Source organism: Heptranchias perlo, chromosome 20 (genome assembly GCF_035084215.1).
Source record: "Heptranchias perlo isolate sHepPer1 chromosome 20, sHepPer1.hap1, whole genome shotgun sequence".
NCBI lineage: Eukaryota > Metazoa > Chordata > Chondrichthyes > Hexanchiformes > Hexanchidae > Heptranchias > Heptranchias perlo.
Genome location: NC_090344.1, coordinates 27,135,002 through 27,162,137, shown reverse-complemented (window position 1 = coordinate 27,162,137; position 27,136 = coordinate 27,135,002). Strand labels below are relative to the sequence as shown.

Here is a 27,136-nt window from a genome sequence, read left to right as displayed (position 1 = left end):
CGTTGATTGAAGAGATGGGCGTTATTTCATTTGAAAACCGAGGCTCGGAACTTTCTGATGGAGAAGTGTGACAGAAGATTGTGGTTAGTGGCAGTTGCCGGGGAGATCCAGAAGAGAGGGAGAAAAGTCAAAGTCACAGCTGTGACAGCTCAAGTGCTCTGCTTATCTGTAATATCTGGAAAGTAATGTGAAATACAGGACAAACCAGTTTGGTCTCGGTTATCAAAAATACTGAAATTCCCGGGTTCAAAGGTGGATTCGGAAAGAGGGAACTGATTTAACCGCCAGACCGAAATCATTCCACATGAATCTGAAGCGTCTTGGGGAAAACGGCAGTGCGAACTGTTATGTTCGGGTCATGACTTGAAAGACCCTCCAATTACCGACAGTATCTTTGAACGAGTTGTGCAGCCAAACCGCGATAGAAGCCGCTTTGCATTCGTCAAACGTGAAGGTGACGATATTGGGGTTTGATGAGGGTCGATTTCACTTATTTGAAATCTCACCATGTGACCCGAAGATTGACCGCAGAATCGAGTTTTTCCTGTAAGTCCTGAATTGAACGGAAAGGCGCAACAAGCAAGTCGGAGAAATGAAGAGCAGAAAATGTGGATGAAACTTGCACGAGTGAAAATCCCTGTATGTTGAAAGACTCAGTCCCCAGTGGTGGAGAGGATTGGTATTTCAAGCTGTCTCACAGCTCACACACACACCATTGGTTCATTTAATCACCTTCAACAACTCGAATACATCAACACTTAATCTTCTGTACACAAGGAAATACAAACTTTTCTCTGCAACTTGTCCGCATAATTTAAACATTTTCGCCCCGGTATAATTCTGGTGAATCTGCGCTGCACCCCCTCCAAGGCCAATATATCCTCCCTGAGGTGTGGTGCCGAGAACTGAATGCAGTACTCGAAATTTGCTCTTAGCAGAGTTTATATAACTGTAACATAATGTAGACCCCTTTGAATTCGAGCTCCCTTAAGATAAAGGTCAAAGTTCCATTAGCCTTTTTAATTATTTTTGTAACTGTCCACTGACTTTGAATAATTTCTGCACTTGGACCCGTAAACATCTTTCCTCCTCTACAATTCCTAGTTTCTCACCAGTTAGAAAATATTCTCATCTATCTTGCTTCGGTCCAAAGTGGATGACCTCACATTTCCCAATATTGAAAGATTGAACAGTCTTCGGCTCTTTTCCATAGAAAATAGAAGGCTGAGGGTGACCTGAAATAGGACTTTAAGATTATGCAAGAGTTTGATAGGTCAGACGTGGATAAGGTGTTTGCAATTTTGTAGGGATGAGTCCAAAATTGCGGCCATAAATATAAGATAGTCACAAATTAATCCAATATGGCATTCAAGAGAACCATATTTTAAAAGATGCTCGCTCGAATGTGCAACTCGCTGTCACAAGGAGTAGATAAGGCGAAAAGCATGGATGCATTCACGGGGAAGCGAGATAAACTCATGGAGGAGAAAGGAATATTCGGATTTGCTCATAGGGTTAGATGAAGAGGGGTTGGAGGAGGCTCGTCTGCAGCATAAACACCGGCATAGTCTAGTTGTTCCGAATTGTCTGTTTCTGTGATGTACATTCTATGTAATTCTATGTGAGCTCCATCTGCTGCAGTTTTACCAACTCACTTCATCTATCAATTTCGCTTTGCAACTTTATGCTCCCATCTACATTACTCACTGTGCCACCTAACTTGGTGTCGTTGACAAACTTGGATATATGGCTCTCTATTTCTTCATTTGCCTCATTTATACATATAGTAAAAAGCTGATGCCCCGGTACAGATCCCTGGGGGACACAACTAATCACAGCCTGTCAATTTGAGCACAGATCCATTATCCCTACTCTCTGTCTCCTACGTTCCAACCAGCTCCCTACCCATGTCAATCGGTTGCTTAAATATCCATTTGCTCTCATTTCTGTTAACAGTCTCTTATGTGGTACCTTATCGAATGCCTCTGGAAGTCAAAATACATATAAAACCCATAGACACTCCAATATCTCCCACGTTATTACATCTTCAAGAAGTTCAACTCGTTTCGTTAGACTTGACTTACCCTTTACAAATCCATGCTGGCTCTCTCTGATCAATTCATATTTATCCAAGTGCTCAGTCACTCTTCCCTAATAACAGATACTGGTAACTGCCCCACAACAGACGTCAGACTAATAGGTGAATAATTTCCTACTTTATCTCTCCTCCCATTCCTAAATAATGGAATGACATTGGCAATTTTTCAATCCATGGAACAATTCCTGAAACAAGAGAGTTTGAAGGATCATGACTAAAGCATGTACAATTTTCTCACCGATTCCTTTTAATCCCCTGGGGTGGTCACCATCAGGTCCTGGAGATTTGTCTATCTTTAATCTAATTATTTTCTCCAATACCATTATTTTAATTAGACTGAATCCCCTTGATGTATTTCTGGGCTCGATGAGGTCGGGATTTAACTCTCGATTCGAGGTTCATACCCCAGAGAAGCCCAAATTCAGCCCTCGACTTTTGATGTTGACGTGCGGTTCAAACTTTTGTAAAGAGGGAAAAGAAGTCTCCAATTTACTCCACCTGAATCTCAAGCGCTTTCGGAAGAAGTTCAGTTCAAACAATCTGGACTTTCAATGCACCTCAATGACCTACACTTTCACTGAACGAGCTTTCTTTGCAATTGCCTTCCGCCTTGAAACCGCTCTGGTCTTTCATCTCACTGAAGTAGAGTTTGGCCGCTTTGTGTCTGTGAGCATGTCGGTGACGAGGTTCTCACACAGGGTTCCGATAGGATGTCCGGGTGTTTTGGCTTTGTGTATCTTTGGGAGGCAGTAGAAGTCTCCCACTCGGGGAGTACGTGGGATGAGAGCGTGTAGGATGCTTTGAAGGTCAGGACCTCTCTGGATACATCGAGGGCATCCTGAAACCCATCGTACAGGGAACCCCCAGCTTCTGTCGCGAAACTACAGACTTCCGACAAAAACTCATTACCCACGGACCAGTTGAACCAGGAACACTTCTCACCACGATGGACGTCTCAGCACTCTACACCAGTATCCCCCACGATGACGGCATCGCTGCGACAGCATCAATACTCAACACCAACAACAGCCAATCTCCGGACGCCATCCGACAACTCATCTGCTTCATCCTGGATCACAATGTCTTCACCTTCGATAACCAGTTCTTTACCCAAACACACGGAACAGCCATGGGGACCAAATTCGCACCCCAATACGCCAACATTTTCATGCACAAGTTCGAGCAGGACTTCTTCACTGCACAGGACCTCCAACCAACACTATACACCAGATACATCGACGACATTTTCTTTCTATGGACCCACGGTGAGGAATCACTGAAGAGACTACACGATAACATCAACAAGTTCCATCCCACCATCAAGCTCACCATGGACTACTCCTCAGAATCAGTTTCTTTCTTGGACACACGAATCTCCATCTGAGACGGGCACCTCAGCACCTCACTCTACCGCAAGCCCACGGACAACCTCACGATGCTCCACTTTTCCAGCTTCCACCCTAACCACGTCAAAGAGGCCATCCCCTATGGACAGGCCCTGCGAATACACAGGATCTGCTCAGACGAGGAGGAACGCGATGGACACCTACAGACGCTGAAAGACGCCCTAGTAAGAACGGGATATGACGCTCGACTCATCGATCGACAGTTCCGATGGGCCACAGCGAAAAATTGCATAGACCTCCTCAGAAGACTAACACGGGACGCAACCAACAGAGTACCCTTTGTCGTCCAGTACTTCCCCGGAGCGGAGAAACTACGCCATGTTCTCCGCAGCCTTCAACATGTCATCAATGACGAAGAACACCTCGCTATGGCCATCCCCACACCTCCACAACTCAGCATTGAACAGCCGCCCAACCTCAAACAGACCATCGTTCGCAGCAAATTACCCAGCTTTCAGGAGAACAGCGTCCGCGACACCACACAACCCTGCCACGGTAACCTCTGCAAGACATGCCAGATCATCGACACAGATACCACCATCACACGATAGGACACCACCCACCAGGTGCAAGGTTCATACAACCTGTGACTCGGCCAACGTTGTCTACCTCATACGTTGCAATGTACCATGCATGCTCTGGGGCATCCCTGCATGGTACATTGATCTCGCCAATGTACCATGCAGGGATGCCCCAGAGCATGGTACATTGGCGAGACCATGCAGACGCTGCGACAACGGATGAACGGACACTGCACAACAATCGCCAGACAGGAGGGTTCACTCCCAGCCGGGGAACACTTTAGCAGTCAAGGACATTCAGCCACCAACCTTCGGGTAAGCGTACTCCAAGGCGGCCTTCGAGACACACGACAACGCAAAATCGTCGAGCAGAAATTGATAGCCAAGTTCCGCACCCATGAGGACGGCCTCAACCGGGATCTTGGGTTCATGTCACGTGACACGTAACCCCACCAGCGAACAAAAGTTATCTGTTTTTAATATAACGGGTCATTTGCTGTCTTTCTCTTCCTTCCGGATGTTTCTATGTTTCTGCCTCTCTCTCTCTGTTTTTTTTTTCTTTTTTGTTGTTTGTACATTTGGTGGCCCTGTAGGTAACACCTCTCTGTCGGAACACTTTGATTGCCTTGGCAATGGGACCTCCTCAGAAGACTAACACGGGAAGCAACCAACAGAGTACCCTTCGTCGTCCAGTACTTCCCCGGAGCGGAGAAACTACGCCATGTTCTCCGCAGCCTTCAACATGTTATCAATGATGATGAACACCTCGCTATGGCCATCCCCACACCTCCACTAATCGCCTTTAAACAGCCACCCAACCTCAAACAAACCATCGTTCGCAGCAAATTACCCAGCTTTCAGGAGAACAGCGTCCATGACACCACACAACACTGCCACGGTAACCTCTGCAAGACATGCCAGATCATCGACACAGATACCACCATCACACGAGAGGACACCACTCACCAGGTGCACGGTTCATACTCCTGTGACTCGGCCAACGTTGTCTACCTCATACATTGCAGGAAAGGATGCCCCCGAGCATGGTACATTGGTGAGACCATGCAGACGCTGCGACAACGGATGAACGGACACCGCGCAACAATCGCCAAACAGGAGGGTTCCCTCCCAGTCGGGGAACACTTCAGCAGTCAGGGACATTCATCCACCGACCTTCAGGTAAGCGTACTCCAAGGCGGCCTTTGAGACACACGACAACGCAAAATCGTCGAGCAGAAATTGATAGCCAAGTTCCGCACCCATGAGGACGGCCTCAACCGGGATCTTGGGTTCATGTCACACTGCACGTAACCCCACTAGCAAACAAATGTTATCTGTTTTTAATATAACTGGTCATTGACTGTCTTCCTCCTCTCTCTCTCTCTTTTTTTTTGCGGGGTTTGGATATTCGAAGGCCTTTCAGGTGACACCTTTCTGTCTGCTCACTGTGATTGCCTTGGCAACGGGCAGTAATCACCAGGCATTGTTCTGTGATTTACAAATGCGAAGGATTCGAAAATTTCATTTCCACACCGTTCACCTGAGGAAGGAGGAAGCCTCCGGAAAAGCTTGTGGAATTTAAAATAAATTTGTTGGACGATAACTTGGTGTTGTAAAATTGTTTACAACGGGCAGTTGGAAAGACTTTCTGTAATCACCAGGTGTTGTTCTCTGATTTATAAATGCGAAATGTTCGAGGATTTCATTTCCACATTCACCTGAGGAAGGAGGACGCCTCCGAAAGCTTGTGATTTTCAAATAAAATTGTTGGACTCTCACTTGGTGTTGTAAAATTGTTTACAAAAGTGAACCAGCGAGTTCACACTGATGAGAGACCTTTTAAATGTTCTGACTGTGGGCAGAGGTTTCAAAGCAAAAGGAATCTGCTGACACACCAACACACTCACACTGGGGAGAGGCCGTTCACCTGCTCTGTGTGCGGGAAGGGATTCACTATTTCATCTGAGCTGCTGACACACCAGCGATTTCACACTGGGGAGAGGCCTTTTAAATGTTGTGACTGTGGGAAGAGATTTAAAATCAGAAACGAATTGCTGACACATCGACGCACTCACACTGGGGAGACGCCGTTCACCCGCTCTCAGTGTAAGAAGAGATTCACTCGGTCATCGCACCTTCTGTCACACCAGCGGGTTCACTCTGAAGAGAGACCTTTTAAATGTTCTGACTGTGAGAAGAGTTTTAAAAGCAAAAGGAATCTGCTGACACACCAACATACTCATCCTGGGGAGAGGCCGTTCTGCTGCTCCGTGTGTAAGAAGAGATTCACTCAGTCATCCACCCTGCTGATACACCAGCGAGTTCACACTGAAGAGAGACCATTTAAATGTTCTGACTGTAAGAAAAGCTTCAAAAGCAGAAACGAACTGTGGAGACACCAACGCACTCACACTGGGGAGAGGCCGTTCATCTGCTCGAAGCGTAAGAAGAGATTCACTCGGTCATCCCACCTTCTGTCACACCAGCGAGCTCACACTGGGGAGAGGCCGTTCACCTGCTCCGTGTGTAAGAAGGGATTCACTCGGTCATCCCACCTACTGAGACACCAGCGAGTTCACACTGATGAGAGACCTTTTAAATGTTCTGACTGTGAGAAGAGGTTTGAAAGCAAAGTTAATCTGCTGACACACCAACGCACCCACACTGGGGAGAGGCCGTTCACCTGCTCCGTGTTTGGGAAGAGATTCACTCGGTCATCCACCCTGCTGACACACCAGCGAGTTAAATCTGATGAAAGACCTTTTAAATGTTCTGACTGTGAGAAAAGCTTTAAAAGCAGAAACGAACTGCTGAGACATCGACGCACTCACACTGGGGAGAGACCATTCTGCTGCTCCGTGTGCAAGAAGAGATTCACTCGATCATCCCATCTTCTGTCACACCAGCTAGTTCACTCTGAAGAGAGACCTTTTAAATGTTCTGACTGTGAGAAGAGGTTTAAAAGCAGAAACGAACTGCTGAGACACCAACGCACTCACACTGGGGAGAGGCCGTTCATCTGCTCTGTGTGTAAGAAGAGATTCACTCGATCATCCCACCTTCTGTCACACCAGCGAGTTCACTCTGATGAGATACCTTTTAAATGTTCTGACTGTGAGAAGAGGTTTAAAAGCAGAAACGAACTGCTGAGACACCAACGCACTCACACCGGGGAGAGACCGTTCACCTGCTCCGTGTGTAAGAAGAGATTCACTCGGTCATCCCACCTTCTGACACACCAACGTACTCACCCTGGGGAAAGACCTTTAAATGTTCTGACTGTGAGAAGTGTTTTAAAAGCACAAATGATCTGCTGAAACACCAACGCACTCACACTGGGGAGAGACTGTTCACCTGGCTCCGTGTGTGGGAAGGGATTCACTCGGTCATCACACCTTCTGAGACATCAACTTGTTCACACTATTGAGTGACCTTTTAATTCACTCACTGTGAGAAGAGCTTTAAAAGCAGAAATGAACTGCTGACTCATCAACACATGCCCATTGGGGAGAGATTGTTCACCTGCTCCGTGTGTGGGAAGGGATTCACTCAGTCATCACACGTGCTGAGACACCAGCGAGTTCACATATGACTGCAGGGGTTGGATTCTGCTGTTAATCCCATCCAGGACTGAACCATGTTCATTCTGACAGTTGGGGTTTGTTTCTGCTGATCTTAATAACCGCTATAACTGGGCTGGAGTTTGATATTCTGGATATCTGTTAAATAAATCAGCGTTATTTTAAATACTTGTTGTAGGTTTTGGTCTTTCCCACCTGAGTGTTTAGCATCACCTGACTGGAGCTGAGAAAGGACAATCTGGGGGGAGGATCGTCCGGTGGGAACAGAACTTCAGCCTGGACACAGTCCTTCAGGGCCACACTGAGAGGGGCAAACGGCACTTTGGCCTTTCTCGTCTCTCTTCGGTGACAGCAAGGTGGCCGTGAGACATCCGGTCTAAAAATGACTGTGGTAATTATTCTATGGAGATTTCAACTGTTTGAGTGACAGTTCTAAGTGTACCATTTAAGGCAGGCGTTAACTCATTTAAAATAAACCCGTTAAAAATAAATGAGTTAAAGTCCACATTAAAATAGCAGAGGGAGGAGTTCACAGGAGCCTGTTAACTGCTGGTACAATTATACAACAGTCATTCGATCTCCAGATAAAGAAGGACCTGCAGTGTGTTTCCAGAATTCACGATTTTATTGATGTTTGCGTGTTAGACACCAGGATCACTAAAAATACACAACCCGGACCATCCACAGGGCAGGAGCGATCCCGACAGTTACTCTGGGATCACTCCCACTGCGGAACTCCACCACTGACCCTGCTGAAGGTTGCAGGCTCAGGGAGTGGGGCCTCCAGCAGTGGACTGTAAGAAAGCTGCGTTTCAGTATCCTGATAAATATATGCCGAGGAACCAGCGGAATCCTTACTAAGGAACCGTCTGGGGTTTTACCTGTCAGTGTAGGTCTAGCGGTGAATGATTCCTGACTCCCTGAACTGTCTTACATTTAACCTAGGTCAGATCAGGATGAATTCAGTTCACAGGAGAATTGGGACAAATATCACCCACAATCGAGGGAGACACATGCAGCCATTAGAGAAACTCAGAGATCTTTGGAAAAGAAGATGGTGCACAATTGTGGGAATAATAGCAAACGCCTTTCCAGCTACGTCAGGAGTCAGAAGACCATTAAAGAGGTTTTAGGGCCACTGAGAGACAGTTCAGGACAGATTCCCAGGCTATGGCAGAGTTGTTAAATGACTATTTCTCATCAGTCTACACTCCTGTAGATGAGGCTCAGATTCCAGCTGTGGGATGTGCTGTCGACAATAACATCATAAATATTAAAATAGAAAGGGATGTCATCTTGGATAAAATATGAAATCTGAAAATACTTTATATTCCAGGTCTAGATGATATCCACCCATGAGTGTTTAAAGAGATGGGGCGGGTGCTCTGTGAACCCCATGCCTGTATCTTCAACTGCTCAATAGAGTCAGGGATTGTCCCCTGAGATTGGAAGGTAGCTCACGTAGTTCCCATTTTCAAGAAAGGGGATAAGTCAGAGCCGGGGAATGACAGGCCCTTCGATGTGACCTCGATCAGAGGGAAGATGCTTGAAGGGATCCTAAGAGATGCTGTTTATGATCGTGGGGAAAGAGAAGGGACCATTCGAGATACTCAACACGGCTTCTGGAAAAGAAGTTTATGTCTTTCAAACTTGCTTGAGTTTTTTGAAGAAGTTGCTGGGTGAGTGGATGAGGGTAATCTGGTTCACATTGTCTCTCTCAGGGGTGTCAAACTCATTTTCTATGGTGAACCTGACCCGACATCCTGGCACTTGGCCTGGGCCACATTCAGCAAAAGTTATTGAACTAGAAATAGATAAAGATGAACTATATTGGTGCTTGCTTACATTTAGATTTTATTTACAGCTACTGCTGTTCCCGATACCTGGCACCTCTTAGCTTGAACCATTGCATCAACATTTGGAGTAAATGACTGGGCTGAGGCCTGTTTTGGATAAAAACATGAGAACTTGTCACGACAGAACTTTGGAAGTGAATTCCACAATCTCACAACTCGCTCTGTAAAGAAGTTTCTCTTGATCACTGCTCCAAAACAGACAGCTGGGGTAAGGGTAGCTACTCAGACTGTTAAAAGGTGGAAAGTGGTGTTGCACAATGATCGGTGCTGGGACCACTGTTCACAATTTATATAAACGATTTGGACTCGGGAATCGAATTTACAATTAAAAAATTTAGCAGATGACACCTGATTGGCGGGGTGGGTATAATTAATACTGATGAAGACTAAGACAAAATACGAGAAGACATTAATAAACTTGCAGAATGGGGATGTAATTGGCAAAGGAATTTTGAAAAGATGAGGGTGAAGTGGAACATTTTGGTAGCAAGAACAAGGAGGCCACATAATGCATGGATAATAAGTCTAAAAGGGGTAGAAGAGCAAAGAGTTCTAGGGGCACAGAAACACAAATCACTAAAAGTAGTGACACATGTTGAAAAGGCCACAAAAAAGCAAACCAAGCACTGGGGTTCATTTCTGGAGCATAGTTGAAAAGCAGAGAAGTTATCTTCAACTTGTATAGAACCTTGATTAGACTGCACGTGGTGTATTGTGAAAAGTTTTGTTCTCCATATTAAAAAAAGGATATAGAGGCACTGGAGAAGGTGCAAAAAAAGGATTCGAATGGATGTCACCATCTTCGTTTTCCCTGTACTTGGTGTCCCAGTGTAAGTGGTCCCTGGATTTGGTGTCTCAGTGTAAGTGGTCCCTTAATTTGGTGTCCCAGTGCAAGTGGTCCCCGGATTTGGTGTCCCAGTGTAATTGGTCCCCGGATTTGGTGTCCCAGTGTAATTGGTCCCCGGATTTGGTGTCCCAGTGTCAGTGGTCCCTTGATTTGGTGTCACAGTGTAAGTGATCCCTTATGTTTTGAGGCATCGCTCGTGGTATTTTTCTCCTCTTTCCACCTTTACAAAAATTGTTACCAGCTTATTAAAGCCATTAACTGGCTATCTGGTAGGGCATAGAAAAAATGTGACCTCCTAAGTTTCCCTGAGAATGACAGGTCTGAATTCAAGTTTGAGAACATTTAGCAATTGAACCAGATTGGGCGGTGCGGGCCAGAGGTGCGAATTAGTAACGGAAAAGTGGCGGCAAGTTAACTTCGCACCACGGGGGAGGGCCCGAGCACTCGGGTTTCTGTACAATTTATTTAATTATTTTGTTTGTTGCCTCCATGGCGCCAACCTCGATGGGATGACAATAATTATTTTTCAATTCAGCAATTCCGGCTTGCAATGGCGGGGTATTTCCCCAGAATCCCCCGCGGATCAGAATGTGCCCTATCAATGACGACAGGAGGCCAGTGCGCAGGGGCAGGACTGGACTGCGATATGAGCATGCGCAGTGCGAGTGGTGGAAACAGTCGAGTCGGAGGCCGGGGAGGAATTGGATCTGTGAGTGGGCGTGGAAATTTCACAAACACCTGGAGGCGGCTTGAGGCCAGAAATAAGAGTAAAATGCCTCGTGTTGGCAATTCGGTTAGAGGCCCGTCCGGCGGCCGCCCCGATTACCAGTGTGATTGGCCGCCATCGTGCGAGAGGAAGTCATGGTGGAATTATTGCGCGTGCGCGGCCATCTTGGTACAGGTGACAAAGTGTGGGCGGGGCTTCAGGGTCTCTGACCACGAACAATGAGTGGGCGGGGCTTCAGGGTCCCAGTGACCGGGAACAAAGAGTGGGCGGGGCTTCAGGGTCCCAGTGACCGGGAACAAAGAGTGGGCGGGGCTTTAGGGTCCCAGTGACCAGGGACAAAGAGTGGGCGGGGCTTCAGGGTCCCAGTGACCGGGAACAAAGAGTGGGCGGGGCTTCAGGGTCCCAGTGACCTGGAGAGAAAATCATTGCCTCATTTATTTTATTCTCACTCTGCCCACAGCGGGTTTAGAACTGAACCCAATCAGAGGAGAGGGAGGGAGAAAACTGGGAGTGGAGGGAAGAAATATTGGAGATGATGCGATGGTTTTGGATTTCAGCACAGGGAGGAGGGAGAGTGTGTGGGACGAGGATTGACGGCTTTGGGGAACAAGAGAGGAAAGAATGTTCCATAGAAACTAGAATTGTCTGTTCTGAATTTCGATCCTGTATTTACAGTGTTGACTTTTGTAAACTCCTTTTACAGGGTATGAGAAGGCGAGAATTTGCAAACATCGGTGTGAGTGGAAAAGCGCCGAGTCACACACACCCGAGTGAGAGTGTTCCAGTGCACTGAGTGTGGAAAGAGCTTTAACCAGTTACACAGCCTGAAAAAACATCACACCATTCACAGCGGGGAGAAACCGTACACGTGTTCTGTGTGTGGACGAGGCTTCGACTGATCATCCAACCCGGAGAGAAACAAAGACACCCGCACCACGGAGAAACCTTGGAAATGTGGGGACTGTGGGAAGGGATTCAATTATCTGTCTGAGCTTGAAACTCATCGACACAGTCACATCGGGGAGAGGCCGTTCACCTGCTCCACACATAACAGGAAAAGCACAGTTTCCGGTCTGGGGTCTGTTACCTGATCTCACCCAGAATGGTACTGAGCCCCACATAGCAGGAAACGCCCAGGCTCAGTCCCAGGCCTGTGCGGAGTTAGCTGTTCTCAGGGTTGTTGGTTCGAGCTCCACTTTGGGTGGTTTGTGCTTTAATTTTTAGGCTGATTTCACAAGCGATCCCCAGTTCGAAATTCCCATGGCAGAGAGTTCAAGAAGTATTTTGTATAAACTAGATTCAAGGGCAGTATCAAAAATGTCCTCCTTGATTCTGGACCTTCATCTCTCTCCAACCGCTCGCTGCTGCAGATTGAACTTTATTTCATTTCACCCGCAGCTCGGGGTCAGTGCGGATTTGAGGGGCTTTGGGCCGGTCTCTCCCTTCACAGCCCATCAGAGAGGCTTTGGGCCCGTCTCTCCCTTCACAGCCCATCAGAGAGGCTTTGGGCCCGTCTCTCCCTTCACAGCCCATCAGAGAGGCTTTGGGCCCGTCTCTCCGTTCACAGCCCATCAGTGCCGAGAAAAAGACGGAGAATTTTACACACATAATGTGTTCTGTAACTTTTCATAAACACTTCAGTATTTTTCACTCCGCATCCAAAATTTTGAGTTCTCCCCTGGTGTGTCCGCTTTCTGTATTTATAAACACAAGTGTATTTCGTTCCGTGTCCAAAACTGTGAGGTCTCCCCTGGTGTATTTGTATTTTGTGTTTATAAAGAGTGTACATTATTGACCGGGTGTTTGTGTGTAGTGGGTTTGAGGGTGAGCTCTGATTCCCACTCCCTGATGGATTGAATGGAGGAAAGAATGAATGAGAGAGAGGCACGATGTGGGAGACGGGATGATGGAAGAATGTGTCCACGAACCTGGTTAAAAGTGGCCAAACACAAGATAATATTAAGATACCATCAGCAGAACATTAACATTACCTGAGCTCCGAGATCTGGTCGGTCCCATTCCCCCGAAGTAAGGAATGAGCGGGAGAGGCAATTCCACCCGGTTTATGTTTTTTTTCCAAAGCAACGCCACACAGTCCAACTTGGGATGGAGCCGAAATAGCTCAGTTGAGAATGCGAAAATTTGAAAGTCCCTAGTTCAATTCCGAATTTCAGCAGAATTTGGTTGTTTTGCTGTCGTTCTTTGGGTCGAATCTCGCATTAATTTACCCTGAAATTTTAACCGGCGCTGGAGGCTTGGGGAAGGAGTCGAGAAGCATCAAGGAAGAGAAATATTGATAGCATCTTTACTTAGCTTTATTTCTTTCTGCATTTTTCTCTGTTTTTTGCCTCTCTCAGCGCCGGCGAACATTTGATTTGAAGCATTATGATTCCTAAAGTGATGCCTTTTCCTCATCTCCGGGCGGCCAGACACGCTCTGTCTGTTTGATACTGCTTGTGACCATTAAAGGGCACAAGCCCCGAGTTAAACGTTTATCAGCAAACCGACAAAGCGATATTACAGCGGGAATATAACTCATTGCTTCATATTGTTAGATACTCAGTGACTCAGATTGTAATGTGTGTCAGTAAATATACCCGGATACTGAGTGACACAGATTGTAATGTTTTTCAGTAAACATACCTGGATACTGAATGACACGGATTGTAATGTTTTTCAGCAAACCGACCCAGATGCTGAGTGACACAGGTTGTCATGTTTTTCAGTGAACATTCCTGGATACTGAGTGACACAGATTGTAATGTTTTTCAGTAAACATACCCAGATACTGCGTGACACGGATTGTAATGTGTGTCAGTAAATATACCGGGATACTGAGTGACACAGGTTGTAATGTTTGTCAGTAAACATACCTGGAAAAATGGTTCCGGAAATGGAAAGAAATAGAGAGATAGGAAAAGAGACAGATAGAAAGAGATGGAGACACAGAAAGGTGAGTGAGAAAAGAAGGATAAATGAAGAATGAACAGAAAGATGCGTTTCTCCGCCCCAGGGGCAAAGATATATCAAACATTGTAATGAATGCTATTCTAAAAACTATTCCCTCTGACTTTTTGCGTGAATTTCCTTGTTTGCAAAGTCTGGATTTTCAAAGTTACTAAAATAACGTAATGCGTTACTGATAACTCGTATGGGGAACGAACCCGCGACCTTGGTGTTATTAGCATCACGCTTTAACCAACTGAGCGAACCGGCCTTTTATTTTTCTTACGGCCATCAGTTGGGGCACGCGTTGGATTTTCTGTGTTTTACTTCTCACACTGCGTAATACGGTTATTGCACGAACATTGAACACACCACATCCCTTAAACATTGTTACTTGTTTCTGCATAAAACTGGCAAGGGTGTAAATCGAAATTAACAGATAAGGAGCACATTAATGCGACAAATTTAATTCTGGTAATAATTATGTTCTGAACAGTGAAGGGCCCACCCCGAAAACACTGTCCCGCTGTTAAACCAGTGGGCAGGACCCTGAGGTACTGCGAAAATCGTGTGCTGAGGTTTCCGTAGTGTCGTGCTTATCATGTTCGCCTTTTACGTGAAAAAGCTCTAGTTTTGAGGAACTTGCTTCGGATAAACCTCCAGGCGTCAACTTGTGCTTGGAGAAGGGACAATTCTTGTTCCTTCCTGTTAACTTTAACAACGGCTGTACCAAATTCCAGGTGTCATCAACTATCAACATTTGAAACCAGACCCTTAAAATGCAGTCTGGAAAGTGAAAAATGGTGAAAGTGCATCAGACACAAAGCACAAAAACATATTTAAAGTTTCACTATCCATGTTAGTATTTCCGTGAGTCAGCAGCATAAAGTTATCGGTAACAACAATTATTCACCTTTCACAGAATTTCATTAGTTTCATTAATTAATTTAATAACGTTCATTGGTCACTGCAACCACAAGCTTGAGCTCGATGAAATATTAATGTTGTTAACCATGCAATGTGATGTTTTTCTCTGGCACAATCATTCAGCGCGTTCGGCTCTTAACCCAAAATTTGGTGGTTCGATGACCCCAAGGGACGATACAATATCCTGGATTTCAATGCGTGTTTTCACTGTAAGAAAATGCACCATAAATGAATTTGATGAAAAGTGACTAATATTGTTGACTTGAAATAGTTAGTGTGCTCCTTGACATTGCACCACATCGGAATCCAAATTGAGATTCGGGGCCAGAAAAGCACATGCATGCACGGAGGCAGAGGGCAAGGCTGAAGTATTAAATGAGGACTTTGTATCTGTCTTCACCAAGGAAGAAGAAGCTGCCAGAGTCAGTAAAAGAGGAGGTCGTGGAGATGCTGGATTGGATAAAAATTGATAAAGAAAAGGTACTAGAAAGGCTGGCTGTACTTAAAGTGTGTAAGTCACACGGTCCGGATGGGATGCATCCTTGGTTGCTGAGGGAAGTCAGGGTGAAAATTTCAGAGTTGCTGGCCATAATCTCCAATCGTCCTTAGATATGGGTGTGGTGCCAGACGACTAGAAAATCTCAAATGTTACTCCCTTTTTAAAAACGTGTGCAAGGATAAACCCAGCAACTACAGGCCAGTCAGTTTAACCTCAGTGGTAGGGAAGCTATTAGAAACGATAAATACGGGATAAAAATAACAGCCAGTTCTACAAGTGTAGATTAATAAAGGAAAGCCAGCACGAATTTGTTAAAGGCAAATCGTGTTTAACTAACTTGATTGAGTTTTTCGATGAAGTAAAGTGCCACAAAATAGGCTTGTCAGCAAAATTGAAGTCCATGGAATAAAAGCATGGATCCCAAATTGGATAAATGACAGGAAACAGAGAATCGTGGTGAAGGTATTTTTTTTCGGACTGGAGGAAGGTAGACAGTGTTGTTTTCCATGGGACTGGACTGGGACCACTGCTTTTTGATATATATTAATAACTTGGACTTGTGTGTACAGGAACAATTTCAAAAATTGCAGATAACACAAAACTAGTAAACAGTGAAGAGGATAATAATAGTCTTCAAGAGGACACAGATAATCTGGTGGAATGGGCGGACACATGGCAGATGAAATTTAACGCAGAGAATTGCAAAGTGATATATTTTGGCAGGAAGAATGAGGAGAGGCAATATAAACTAAATAATAAAATTCTAAATGAGGTGCGGGAATAGAGAGTCCTGGGGGCATATGTGACCATATCTTTGAAGGTGGCAGTACAGGCTGAGAACGTGGTCCTGGGCTTTATAAATAGAGGCATAGAGTACAAAATCAAAAAAGTTATGTTGAACATTTATAAAACACTCGTTCGGCTACAACCAGAGTATTGTGTCCAATTCTGGGCCCCGCATTTTTGGAAGGATGTGAAGGCCGTGGAGAGCATGCAGAAAAGATTTACTCGAATGGTTCCAGGGATGAGGGACTTCAGTTATGTGGACAGACTGGAGAAGTTGGGATTGTTCTTCGATCAGAGTCGGTTGAGAGGAGATTTGATAGAAGTGATCAAAATCATGAAGGGTTTAGAAAAAGTAAATAAAGAGAAGCTGTTCCCATTGGCTGAAGGGTTGAGAACCAGAGGACACAGATTTAAGGTGATTGGCAAAAAAAAACAAAAGCGAAATGAGTAAAACTTTTTTACGCAGCGAGTGGTTATGATCTGGAATGTGCTGCCTGAAATGGTGGAAGCAGAATCAACCGTGGCTTTCAAAAAGGAATTGGATAACTGCTTGAAGGGAAAAATTTGCAGGGCCACGTGGAAAGAGCGGGGGAATGAGGTTAACTGGATTCCTCTTACAAAGAGATGGGAAGGGTCTGGATGGGCCGAATTGACTTCCTTCTGTGCTGTAACCATTCTATGATTCGATGATTGGATGGACAGAGCGGTCTAAAAGGATAGGCGATCGGTTGTGGGGAGCAGGGAAACTTTCGACTGGTTGCACGGCTGTGTTACTGACGGCTCGTTGGTCTCGGATTATGGTTTTCACTTTGGGCGTTTCACTAATTGATATGTGAGAGGTCCGGGGTTCAAATTCCCGGACGAGCCCTCCTGTGTCACTATTTTCAGTGGAGATTCATTCATTTGTTTTCCACATCTTTTCAGCGTTGCAGAATACAGGATTGACTTAATTCTAGAGCATATTTGACGTTCAGTGGCTCGAATGCAGAGGGTTTGTCGACGCAACACCACATCGGGAAAGGAAAATGTCTCAACGTGGTGTGCAGATTGAAGCTGAATGTGAATGTATCCCTTTTCAGGCGATCTCATAGGTGCAGAAAGAAAATCCTCCTTAATCGGCCGGGAATCAATCCCCGTCTCCTCGGGTGGCAGGTGAGAATTCTACCAGTGAAACAGCAACGTCCGGACGGTAGCGGCTGCATGTGTCCAGTTGGAAACCTGTCTGAAAGAACATATAGTCTCACAGATCTCCTGTGAGTACCCTGTGCATTCTGATTTAAAGCCGTGCATCAAAGGCGCTCGCAGCTGCGGTAGTCGAGTGGTTCAGACGTTAGATCTGAAACCCAACAGGGTATTCCGGCAGAAGTTGGAATCGTGCTATCGGCGCTATTGTGTAAAGTTTTGTTCAATGCTCAAATAAATATGATCTGGAGATAACGGGCTGCAATTCCTTCCCTCAGAGAGATACTCCACCGCGGCAGATCCTTTTAACTGGAGCCCAGTGGTCTCTTGCCAAATATCAAGATATGTGAAGGGAACTTCACAATATTCCACAACTGTCCAAAAATGGGCACCGCACTTTATAAAGGATGTGAAGGCCTCAGACAGGGTGCAGAAACATTAACTGGAATGGTTCCAGGGATGAGGTCTTCAGTTACGTGGGTCGACTGGAGAAGCTGAAGTTGTTCCCTTAGAGCAGAGAAGGTTGAGTGGAGATTTGATAGAAGTGTTCAAAATCATGACGGGTTTAGATAAAGTAAATAAAGAGAAACTGCTCCCGTTGGCGGAAGGGTCGAGAACCAAAGGACGCAGATTTACGGTGGTTGACAAAAGAACCAAAGGCGAGATGAGGAAAAACTTCTTAAACTAGCGAGTAGATATAATCTGGAATGCATCGGCCGAAAGGGTGGTGGAAGCAGAATTAATCGTGGTTTCTAAAAGGAATTGGATAAGTATTTGAAGGGAAAATATTTGCAGGTATACGTGGAAAGAACGGGGGAATGGGACGATCTGGATTGCACTTAAAGAGAGCCGGCAGAGGCTCGATGGGCCGAATGGCCTCCATCTGTGCAGTGACGCTTCTATGATTCCTAATCTCCATCTTAAATTCTGCTAACTTGATGTTAGGTTTTTTCGATACTTTTATCTCTCTATCTCTCTCTGTCTTTGTCTCTCTGTGTTTCCCCCTGATGGACTTCTCAGGCAGCCTTGAACGGCCATAGCTGATCGAACCTGCGCCACCAGCAGAGAAGGGTGAAGATAGAAAGACTGAGACGGTAGGAAAAGTAAAAATCTAACCCAGATGATGAATTCACAGCTAATGTCTGCACATTAATGTCTCTTCGTCCTCACAGTGAAAACATCAGTAATTTTATTCCACTATAAAAAGAAAGAAAGTCTTGTATTTATAAAGCGCTTTTCACGACCTCAAGACGTCCCAAAGTGCTTTACAACCAATGAAGTATTTTTGAAGTGTCGTCACTGTTATACTTGTGGGAGAGTGGATAATCTGCGGATGCCGAGGGAGAGAACAATGTAACTTTAGAGCAATTAATTCTGAAAAGTCTCACTTGGCATTACAAGTCGCACATTGAAAACGAATGTGGTAAAGAGAGGCTAATATTGTTGATATGAAATAGTTAGTGTACAACTTCACATTGCTGCACATCGGAATAGAAAAAGTGATTGGATGGATAGTCTGATGGCCGATCGGCGAAGGGTGGCACCGAATTCTGCACTGGTTGCAATCTTTTGGTAGCAGTAGCTGGTTTGTTTTATCGCAGCTGCGATGGCCGAGTGGTTAAGGCGTTGGACTCGAAATCCAATGGGGTTCTCCTGCGCAGGTTCGAATCCTGCTCGTAGCGCGATTTCTTAAAGATTTGTTTAATGTTCAAATAAATATGAACTGGAGTTCACGGACCATGTTCCCTCCCTCAGAGAGATGCTCCAGCGCGGCAAACGCTTTTAATTCGGAGCCAATGGTCACTTGCAAAGTTGCACGGCACGTGAAAGAATCACTCCCAAGCTCCATCTGAAATTCTGTTCCTTCGCAGAGCTTGATAATTGTACTATTTATTTCGAAACTTTAATCTCTCCCTGTCTCTGCCTCTGTCTCTTGACTCTCTGAGTTTTCCCCTGATGGACTTCTCAGGTTTTCTTGAACGGCCAAGGATGATCGAACCTGCAACACCAGAAGAGAAGGGTAAAGATGGAAAGACTGAGACGGGGGGAGAAGCAAAGGTGCAACCCAGTTGATGTATTCGGAGCTATTGTCAACACATTTATATCTCTTCGACCTCACAGTGAAAAAATCAGCAATTTGAGTACAGTGCACTTACAGCAGAGTGTTTAAATGCGGATGTCGAGACAGACACCAATCGATCCGTTGCCATGGTGATGATCGAATCTAAACACTGGACCACAAGGAAACGCTGAAAATTCTTTGCTGCGAACAAGCAGCCCAACGTGGCCTTTCCGACTTGCCTCTTTGTAATTCAGGTCATTTTCGTGCCAGACAAGCTGTTCCCACAAAATTGCATCTTCTGTTCAAACTACCATTGCGACAGAAGGTGATGTTCAGGCAATTACAGCATCAAGTGCAACTAGGCATGTACATGAAATGGAAAGTGAGGTAAAATGTTACCACAAGCTGCTGATGGACATGTTTCCATTTCCAAAATTCACGATACGAATGCAGCTCCTGGCAAAACTGCAAGGCCACGCAGGTCCATCATGAATCATTTGAAGCAACTGGCAGTTTAAAGTGGCATCTCCTCCTGCTTCTGTCGGGGGTGAAGGAGAGACACCGTCGGTACAAGCGTACAGTTTGATTTTGTACAGAACTGTACAGAGAAGGAGCACATATACTGGGGCTGTGAGATATTCTATATTATTCATATTTAACCACAAGAATATCCGCAGTCAGAAGCTGAAAAGAAGGGAGAGATAAGAGGCCTGAGAATAAACACAGAGCTGAATGAATCACGAAAGAGTGAAAGAAAAGTAAATCTTACCAGTTCCGCTGTGTTCCGTGCGCAATCTTGGGCGCTCCCCGATGGACTGATGGTGAGAATTCAATGCTCCCACCGCCGCATGAGTTCGATTCCAAGTCAGGGAATTAACTTAAGCAAGAGTTATGAAATTATTAAATTAATTACATGAAACTAATTAAACTCTATTGGTCGATGAATGACTGTTATATTCACCATTAATCAAACGATAACTTTCTATTTCAGACTGAAGGAGATGTTGACGTGGTGACCGAGAGACAGTCAAAACTTTAATAAGATTTTTATGCTTTGCAGGTGATCAAATTTCATCATTTTACAGATTGTATCTTAAGGGTATGATTAAAAGCTCAGTGCAGCTGTTGTTAAATTTAAAATGAATAGGCAATTGTCGCCGTTTATCACAGGAACGCCCGAACCGGTTCTACGATCAAGGTGAAAGCAACACAACGAGGAACATCTGATACAAGACGAAAGGCCTCGGGCTATGACAAAAATCCCCACCGTTTTGCTTTTCCAACATAAAGGGTGTGACATTTATTCTCTGAACATAGAAACAGTCTGGTCTTGCTCACTGCAGAAATCTCCATGTCACAGCGAACCAGCTCTCCTGCAGCTGGTGCGGCCTCCCTTCTGTCCTTTCGGGGGTTTGTCTGCCAAGGAGAATTGTGATGTTCTTGCTTCCAAAACATACATTGAAACCCTGGAACTTTGAGGCGAAGAATCCTGAGGAAAAATCAAATAAGAGCTCGAACATAACCTTCAAACTTTCGTGGTAACCGATAGCACCAACGAGACAGGCGAAGAGGTCACCTGATAAACCAATAATTAATTGGGCTAAACTTTGAGTTTGCAGCGACCAATATAACAACTGTCTACAGTCAGTCCAAAATGAATGGTTGAAGCTTGTAGGAGTGAAAATGCAATAAGCCGGTCTTCACTCTTAAAGTAGCAACTATGAAGAAAAACATGCCGGAGAAATACTCGATTTCAGCGCTGTGACACGGGGCCAGAGTAAAGCTCAGTTAATATGATTGGTGAGTGGCTGGAGGGTGGATTTCGAACTCCTGATCGACCGCACTGTGCATTTTCCAGATCTGCTTGGAGCACCAATCCCTTCAATTCATCACTTACAGGGACAATTCGATTCTCGGTTTCATTTCGCTGACGCTTGGTGAAATTTTACAAATTGGAAGCGATCAGTGTCAAAGCTAACCACGTCACCGACATGCTCGCAGATACAAAGCGGCCACACTCTGCTTCAGCTAGATGAAAGCCGAGAGCGATTTCACGGTCGAATATAATCGCTAACAAAACTTATTCAAAGAAAGTGCAGGTCGTTGAGTTGCTTTTAAAGTCCTGATTGTTTGCATTGAACTTCTTCCCAATGCGTTTGAGAGCCACGTGGGGCGATTTGGGGACTTCATTTCCTTTTATGCAAAAGTTTCAAATGAAGTTCAAGGTCTGAAGTCCTGGGACCACTGTTGTTCGCAATTTATCGGTGCTGGGACCAGTGTTGATCACAATTTATCGATGCTGGGACCACTGTTGTTCACAATTTATCGGTGCTGGGACCACTGTTGTTCACAATTTATCGGTGCTGGGGCCACTGTTGTTCACAATTTATCTGTGCTGGCACCACTGTTGTTCACAATTTGTCGGTGCTGGGCCCATTGTTGTTCACAATTTATCGGTGCTGGTACCACTGTTGTTCACAATTTATCGTTGCTGGGACGATTGTTGTTAACAATTTAGCAATGGGCGCTGTGGCTAAGTTGGTTAAAGCATCTGTCTCATAAATAGGAGGTCCTCGATTGAACTCCCCGCAGTGCCTTATGTAATCTATTATTTCCCAAAGGGAGGGGAGTCCCAAACGAGGGGGCATTGATTGAAGGTGAGAGGGGAGAGATACAAAAGGGTCCAGAGGGGCAATTTTTTCAATCAAAGGGTGGTGAGTGTCTGGAACGAGCTGCTAGAGGCGGGTACAATTTTGTATTTTAAAAAGCATTTGGACAGTTACATGGGTAAGATGGGTATAGAGGGATATGGGCCAAATGCAGGCAACTGGGACTAGCTTAGTGGTATAAACTGGGCGATATGGACATGTTGGGCCGAAGGGCCTTTTTCCATGTTGTAAACTTCTATGACTCTATGACTCTAATTTATCTGTGCCGGGACGATTGTTGTTGACAATTTATCTGTGTTGGGACAACTGTTGTTCACAATTTATCGGTGATGGGACCACTGTTGTTCACAATTTACATTAATGATTTGGTCACAGGAATCGGAAATGCAATTTCAAAATTGACAGACAGCACATAATTGGGAGCTGTAGTTAACACAAAGGAAAAATGCGAAAAATACAGGAAGCCATCACGCAAAATGGGCGTGTAAATGCAAATTAGTTTCAATATTTATTGTGTATTCCCTTGCCTTGTTTGCCCTCCCTAAATGCATTACCTCATTCTCCAGATTGAATTGCATTTGCCACTATTCTATCCACCTGTCCAGTCCACTGATCTCTAACTGCAGTCCACAGCTTCCCTCCTCCCCATCAACCACACGACCAATTTTTTTATCTTCTGCAAATTTGTTAATAATACCCCGTATATTTATATCCAAATCAATGAACTGTGCTACGAAAAGCAGCGACCTAGTATGGAGCCCTGTGGAACCCCACTCGAGACAGCCTTGCAGTCACAAAAACACCCGACGACCATTACCCTTTGCTTCCTGCCACTCAGTCAATTTTGGATCAACTTGCCAATTTCCCTTGGGTCCAATGGGCTTTTATATTTTTGACCAATCTGCCATATAGGACTTTGTCAAATGCCTCGCGAAAATCTGTGTCGAAAACAAAAAACGCACTACCCTCATCGTCCTTCCTTGATACCTCCTCAAAAAATTCAATTCAAACGACCTTCCCTGAACAAATCCACGCTGACTGTCCTTCATTAATCCGTGCCTTTCTATAAGAAGATTAATACTTTCCCCCAGAATTGTGCTCAATATCGAGGTTAGGCTGACTGGCCTGCAATAATTCGATCTATCCCTTTCTCCCTTTTTAAACAACGGTACAACTTCAGCAGTCCTCCAATCCTCCGGCATCACATCTGTAGCCAGGGAGGATTGGAAAATGATGGTCAGAGCCTCCGCTATTTCCTTCCTTGCTTCTGTTAACAGCCTGTGATATATTTCATCCGGGCCTGGCGATTCCGGTGGAGTGATTTGGGGACTTCCTTTCCCTCTTTGCAAAAGTTTCCAACGCAGGTCAAGATCACAAGTCCAGGTCCAAATTAGGACTACTTCCGGCGTTGAACCTCAAATCGTGAATTATACCACGACCCCAACGAGCCCAGAAACAAGAACGTGTCTTCAAATTAACGTGTTTCAAACACATTCCATGAGAGGTCTGTCTGGAGAATGAAAGGGCGTTTTTGAACAGTCATTCTGGTATCCGTTTCCTCCTGAACAAATACCACAGTGTTATTTTGTCGCTCAATTCCACAAATTAGGTAAAATAACAAGCTGCACAAGGCACTGCTGGGAGTTGAACCCAGGATCTTCTGTTTACTGAACAGACGCTTTAACCAACTAAGCTACAGCGCCAATTGATGACACTTTGTCTCCACCTCCTCTCATTAATATCTATCAGCGACACTTCACTGTTGGGGGTTCAGGCCGTTTTCTCTCTGTCCATTTCGCTTGTCCGTTTCCCTGTGCATTCCGACACTGACTGGATTTCTCGCTGTGTTTATCTTTGTGTATCCATCAGTGCGTTGATACACGGATGATTATGTGTGATTGTATTTGTTACATTAAATAAATTAGGGCTTCAGACAATTCTCGCTCTGACATTGGAGAACTATTGAGCCGAACTTTACAGCGAAGTCTTGGTTATTGTGGTGCTGAAACTGAAAAATCGTAAGAGGAGCAAAAAGGGAAAAGGAGAAAAACTTGTGCGGGAAAATGAGGACAACTCTCAAGGTTTTTACAAGTATATTAAGAGAAAGAAGGGAGGTTTAGTGTAATGTGCGCCGCTTAAAGACAGATGGAGGTGATATTGTAATTGAAAATCAGGAAATGACAGAGTTGCTAAATTTTTAATTTGCATCGGTCGTCACAGAAATGGATGAGGCTAACATATCAGAGACACGAGGAAAACTGTTAATAAATCAAGGGGATTCAGTACAAGTAAAATAATGGCGATGGAGAAAATAATTCGGCTAAAGATACACAAATCTCAAGGACCTGATGGTCACCATCCCATGTGATTAAAAGGAACAGGTAAGGAAATTTAGTCATGATCGACCAAAACTCTCTTGATTTAGGAATTGTTATTTAACGAAGTGCATCTTGATTGGAAGCTTCTGTTTGAGAAACATCTCCAAGTGATAATTGAGAGATGGAAAATGAAGCTGTTTGGAAGGAGCGCTGATGCTGTCGGTTGTTCGCTGCTCTCGTATTGTACAATTGTTAAGCGTGCGTTACTTATTTATAGCAGTGTGGGCTCCTGAAATGACCAGGTTGTGAGTTCGAGCGTCTTCTAAAACAATCAAAACTTTTACTCCGAACATTTTGACTGGAGTTCAAGGTACAACTGGTATGTTCCATAACGCATCTACTTCTTCGTGTCCCCATGTGGGCTCTTGAGTTCCTCTGGCCTACCGTCTTTCAATAGCAGGTGCCAGTTTACTTGTTCAAAGGGAGAGAGGGGGCTTTTCGCGGCAGCTCATATGGCAAAGGGGCCGGTACGAGAACATAAAATCTAAAGAACCAAACAAACAATTCTTCTTTTCGTTAAGCCGATATTCATCGGTTGGAAGTTTCGTGTGGGGTAAATTTGGAAGGGAAATATTCTGCCTGGTGTCACTGTGTAACGGGAGAAATTATTCAGCTCACAGATGTTAATACGTTGAAAAGTCGAGAGGCCTTTTCCAACTCCCGTGTGGGACAAGTTCAGCTTTTGAGGCGCTGGGCAAAGTGTTATTTTAATTGGTGCTAACGAATGACAAGACATTTGGCAGAAACAAGAAGAATTGTAAACTCACGAGTTCACTGTCCATGTTTCTTACATCATGTTCAACAGGAACAAGGATTCTCCTCAACACGTTGCTGAGAATTTTATCAAACGGACCTCACCCTCGTTCGACGACTGCAGGGATAATTCAGAGACCTCCCATGAATATGTACGATGGGAGCTTATCTAGTATCGAGCCTGGGTAGCTCAGTCGGTAGAGTATCAGACTTTTAAAGTGAGTAGTGAGCTGAAGGTCCAGCGTTTAAAACCCTGTCCAGGCTCCAAGTTTCGGAACAGCTGGCAAGCTGTGTCTTTGTAGCGGGACCTGCGATGTGTTGTCAACGTTTCGGTAGTATCTTGTTACCCAGGGATGGGCAGTAATGCGCTGTCTGAGGCGGTTCCCGATCAGGAATTCAACTTTACTGCATTAGTTCACTGTATTAATTTCACAAGACTCATTAAACTCTGTAAAAAAGACGAATACTTGTTCAAATCGCCATTAATCAACAGGTAACTTTCTGTTTCCGGCTGAAAGAAATGCTAACTTTTTATAGGCGCTCATTCAACAGGCCGAATTTAGGGAGTTCAGAGGTGAATCAAAAAGGAAATGAGAGGCAAAGAGAAATATGACGACAGACTGGCGGCCAGCATAACAGGGAATCCAAAAGTCTTCTACAGGCATGTAAACAGTAAACGGGTAGTAAGGGGAGGGGTGAGGCCGATTAGGCACGATAAAGGAGATCTACTCATGGAGGCAGAGGGGATGGCCTAGGTACCAAATGAGTACTTTGCATCTGTCTTTACCAAGAAGACAGAGTCTCAGCAAAGGAAGTTATAGTTGAGATACTGGATGGTCTAAAAATTGAAAAAGAAGAGGCACTTGAACGGCTGGCTGGACTTAAAGTGGATAAACCACCAGATCCGGATGGGATGCATGCTGGTTTGCTGAGGGAAGTAAGGGTGGAATTGCGGAGGGACGGGCCGTAATCTACCAACATACTTAGATATGTGGGTGGTGCCAGAGGACTGGAGAATTGCAGAGGTTACACCCTTGTTCAAAAAACTGTGTACGGATAAACCCAGCAATTATAGGCCAGACAGTTTCACCTCAGTGGTGGGGAAAATTTTAGAAACGATAATCCGGGACAGAATTAACAGTCACTTGGACGAGGGTGGACTGATTAGGGAAAGCCAGCACGGATTTGTTAAAGGCAAATCGTGGTTCACTAACCTGTAAGAGTTTTTTGATGAGGTAACAGAGCGGATAGATGAGGGCAATTCAGTTGATGTGGTGTATATGGACTTTCAAAAGGTGTTTGATAAAGTGCCGCATGGTAGGCTTATCATCAAAATTGCGGCACATGGAATAAAGGGGGCAGTAACAACATGAATGCAGAATTGACTAAGAGCAGGAAACAGAGATTACTGGTGAACGGTTGTTTTTCGAACTGGAGAGAGTTGTACAGTGGTGTTCCCCAGGGATCAGTGCTCGGACCACTGTTTCTTGATATATATTAATGAGTTGGACCAGAGTGCACAGGGCACAATTTCAAAATGTGCAGATGAAACAAACCTTGGAAGGGTAGTAAACAGTGTTAAGGACAGTGATAGACTTCAAAGGACATAGACAGGCTGGTGGCATGGGCGGAGACGTGGCAGATGAAATTTAACGCAGAAAAATGCGAAGTGATACATTTCGGTTGGAAGAACGAGGAGAGGCAATATAAACCCCAGGGCACAAATGTGAAAGCGATCCAGGAACAAAGAGAGGTTCATGTGTACAAATAGTTGAATGTGGCAGGGCAGGTTGAGAAAGCGGTTAAAAAGCATTCGGGGTCCTGGGCTTTATAAATAGATGTATAGAGTGGAAAAGTATAGAAGTCAGGATGAAACATTATAACACACTGTTTCGAAC

The 27,136-nt window shown here is 44.9% G+C and overlaps 1 protein-coding gene and 2 non-coding genes across 3 annotated transcripts in view; 2 read left to right on the top strand and 1 right to left on the bottom strand.

Moving 5' to 3' along the window:
- The window catches only part of LOC137335997 (zinc finger protein 436-like), a 37,323-nt gene extending 18,267 nt beyond the window's left edge, over nucleotides 1-19,056 (top strand). The window contains exons 4-6 of the mRNA XM_068001499.1: nucleotides 5,843-6,803; nucleotides 17,274-17,346; nucleotides 18,978-19,056. Of these exons, the coding sequence (XP_067857600.1) occupies nucleotides 5,843-6,803; nucleotides 17,274-17,346; nucleotides 18,978-19,056 (1,113 nt within the window). The remainder of the gene's footprint in view (nucleotides 1-5,842; nucleotides 6,804-17,273; nucleotides 17,347-18,977) is intronic.
- Nucleotides 18,977-19,058, top strand: trnas-cga (transfer RNA serine (anticodon CGA)). The gene has a single exon. It is a non-coding gene; the product is annotated as a tRNA-Ser (tRNA).
- Nucleotides 19,059-23,736: 4,678 nt separating this feature from the next.
- On the bottom strand, nucleotides 23,737-23,810 carry trnat-agu (transfer RNA threonine (anticodon AGU)). The gene has a single exon. It is a non-coding gene; the product is annotated as a tRNA-Thr (tRNA).
- Nucleotides 23,811-27,136: the final 3,326 nt, after the last annotated feature.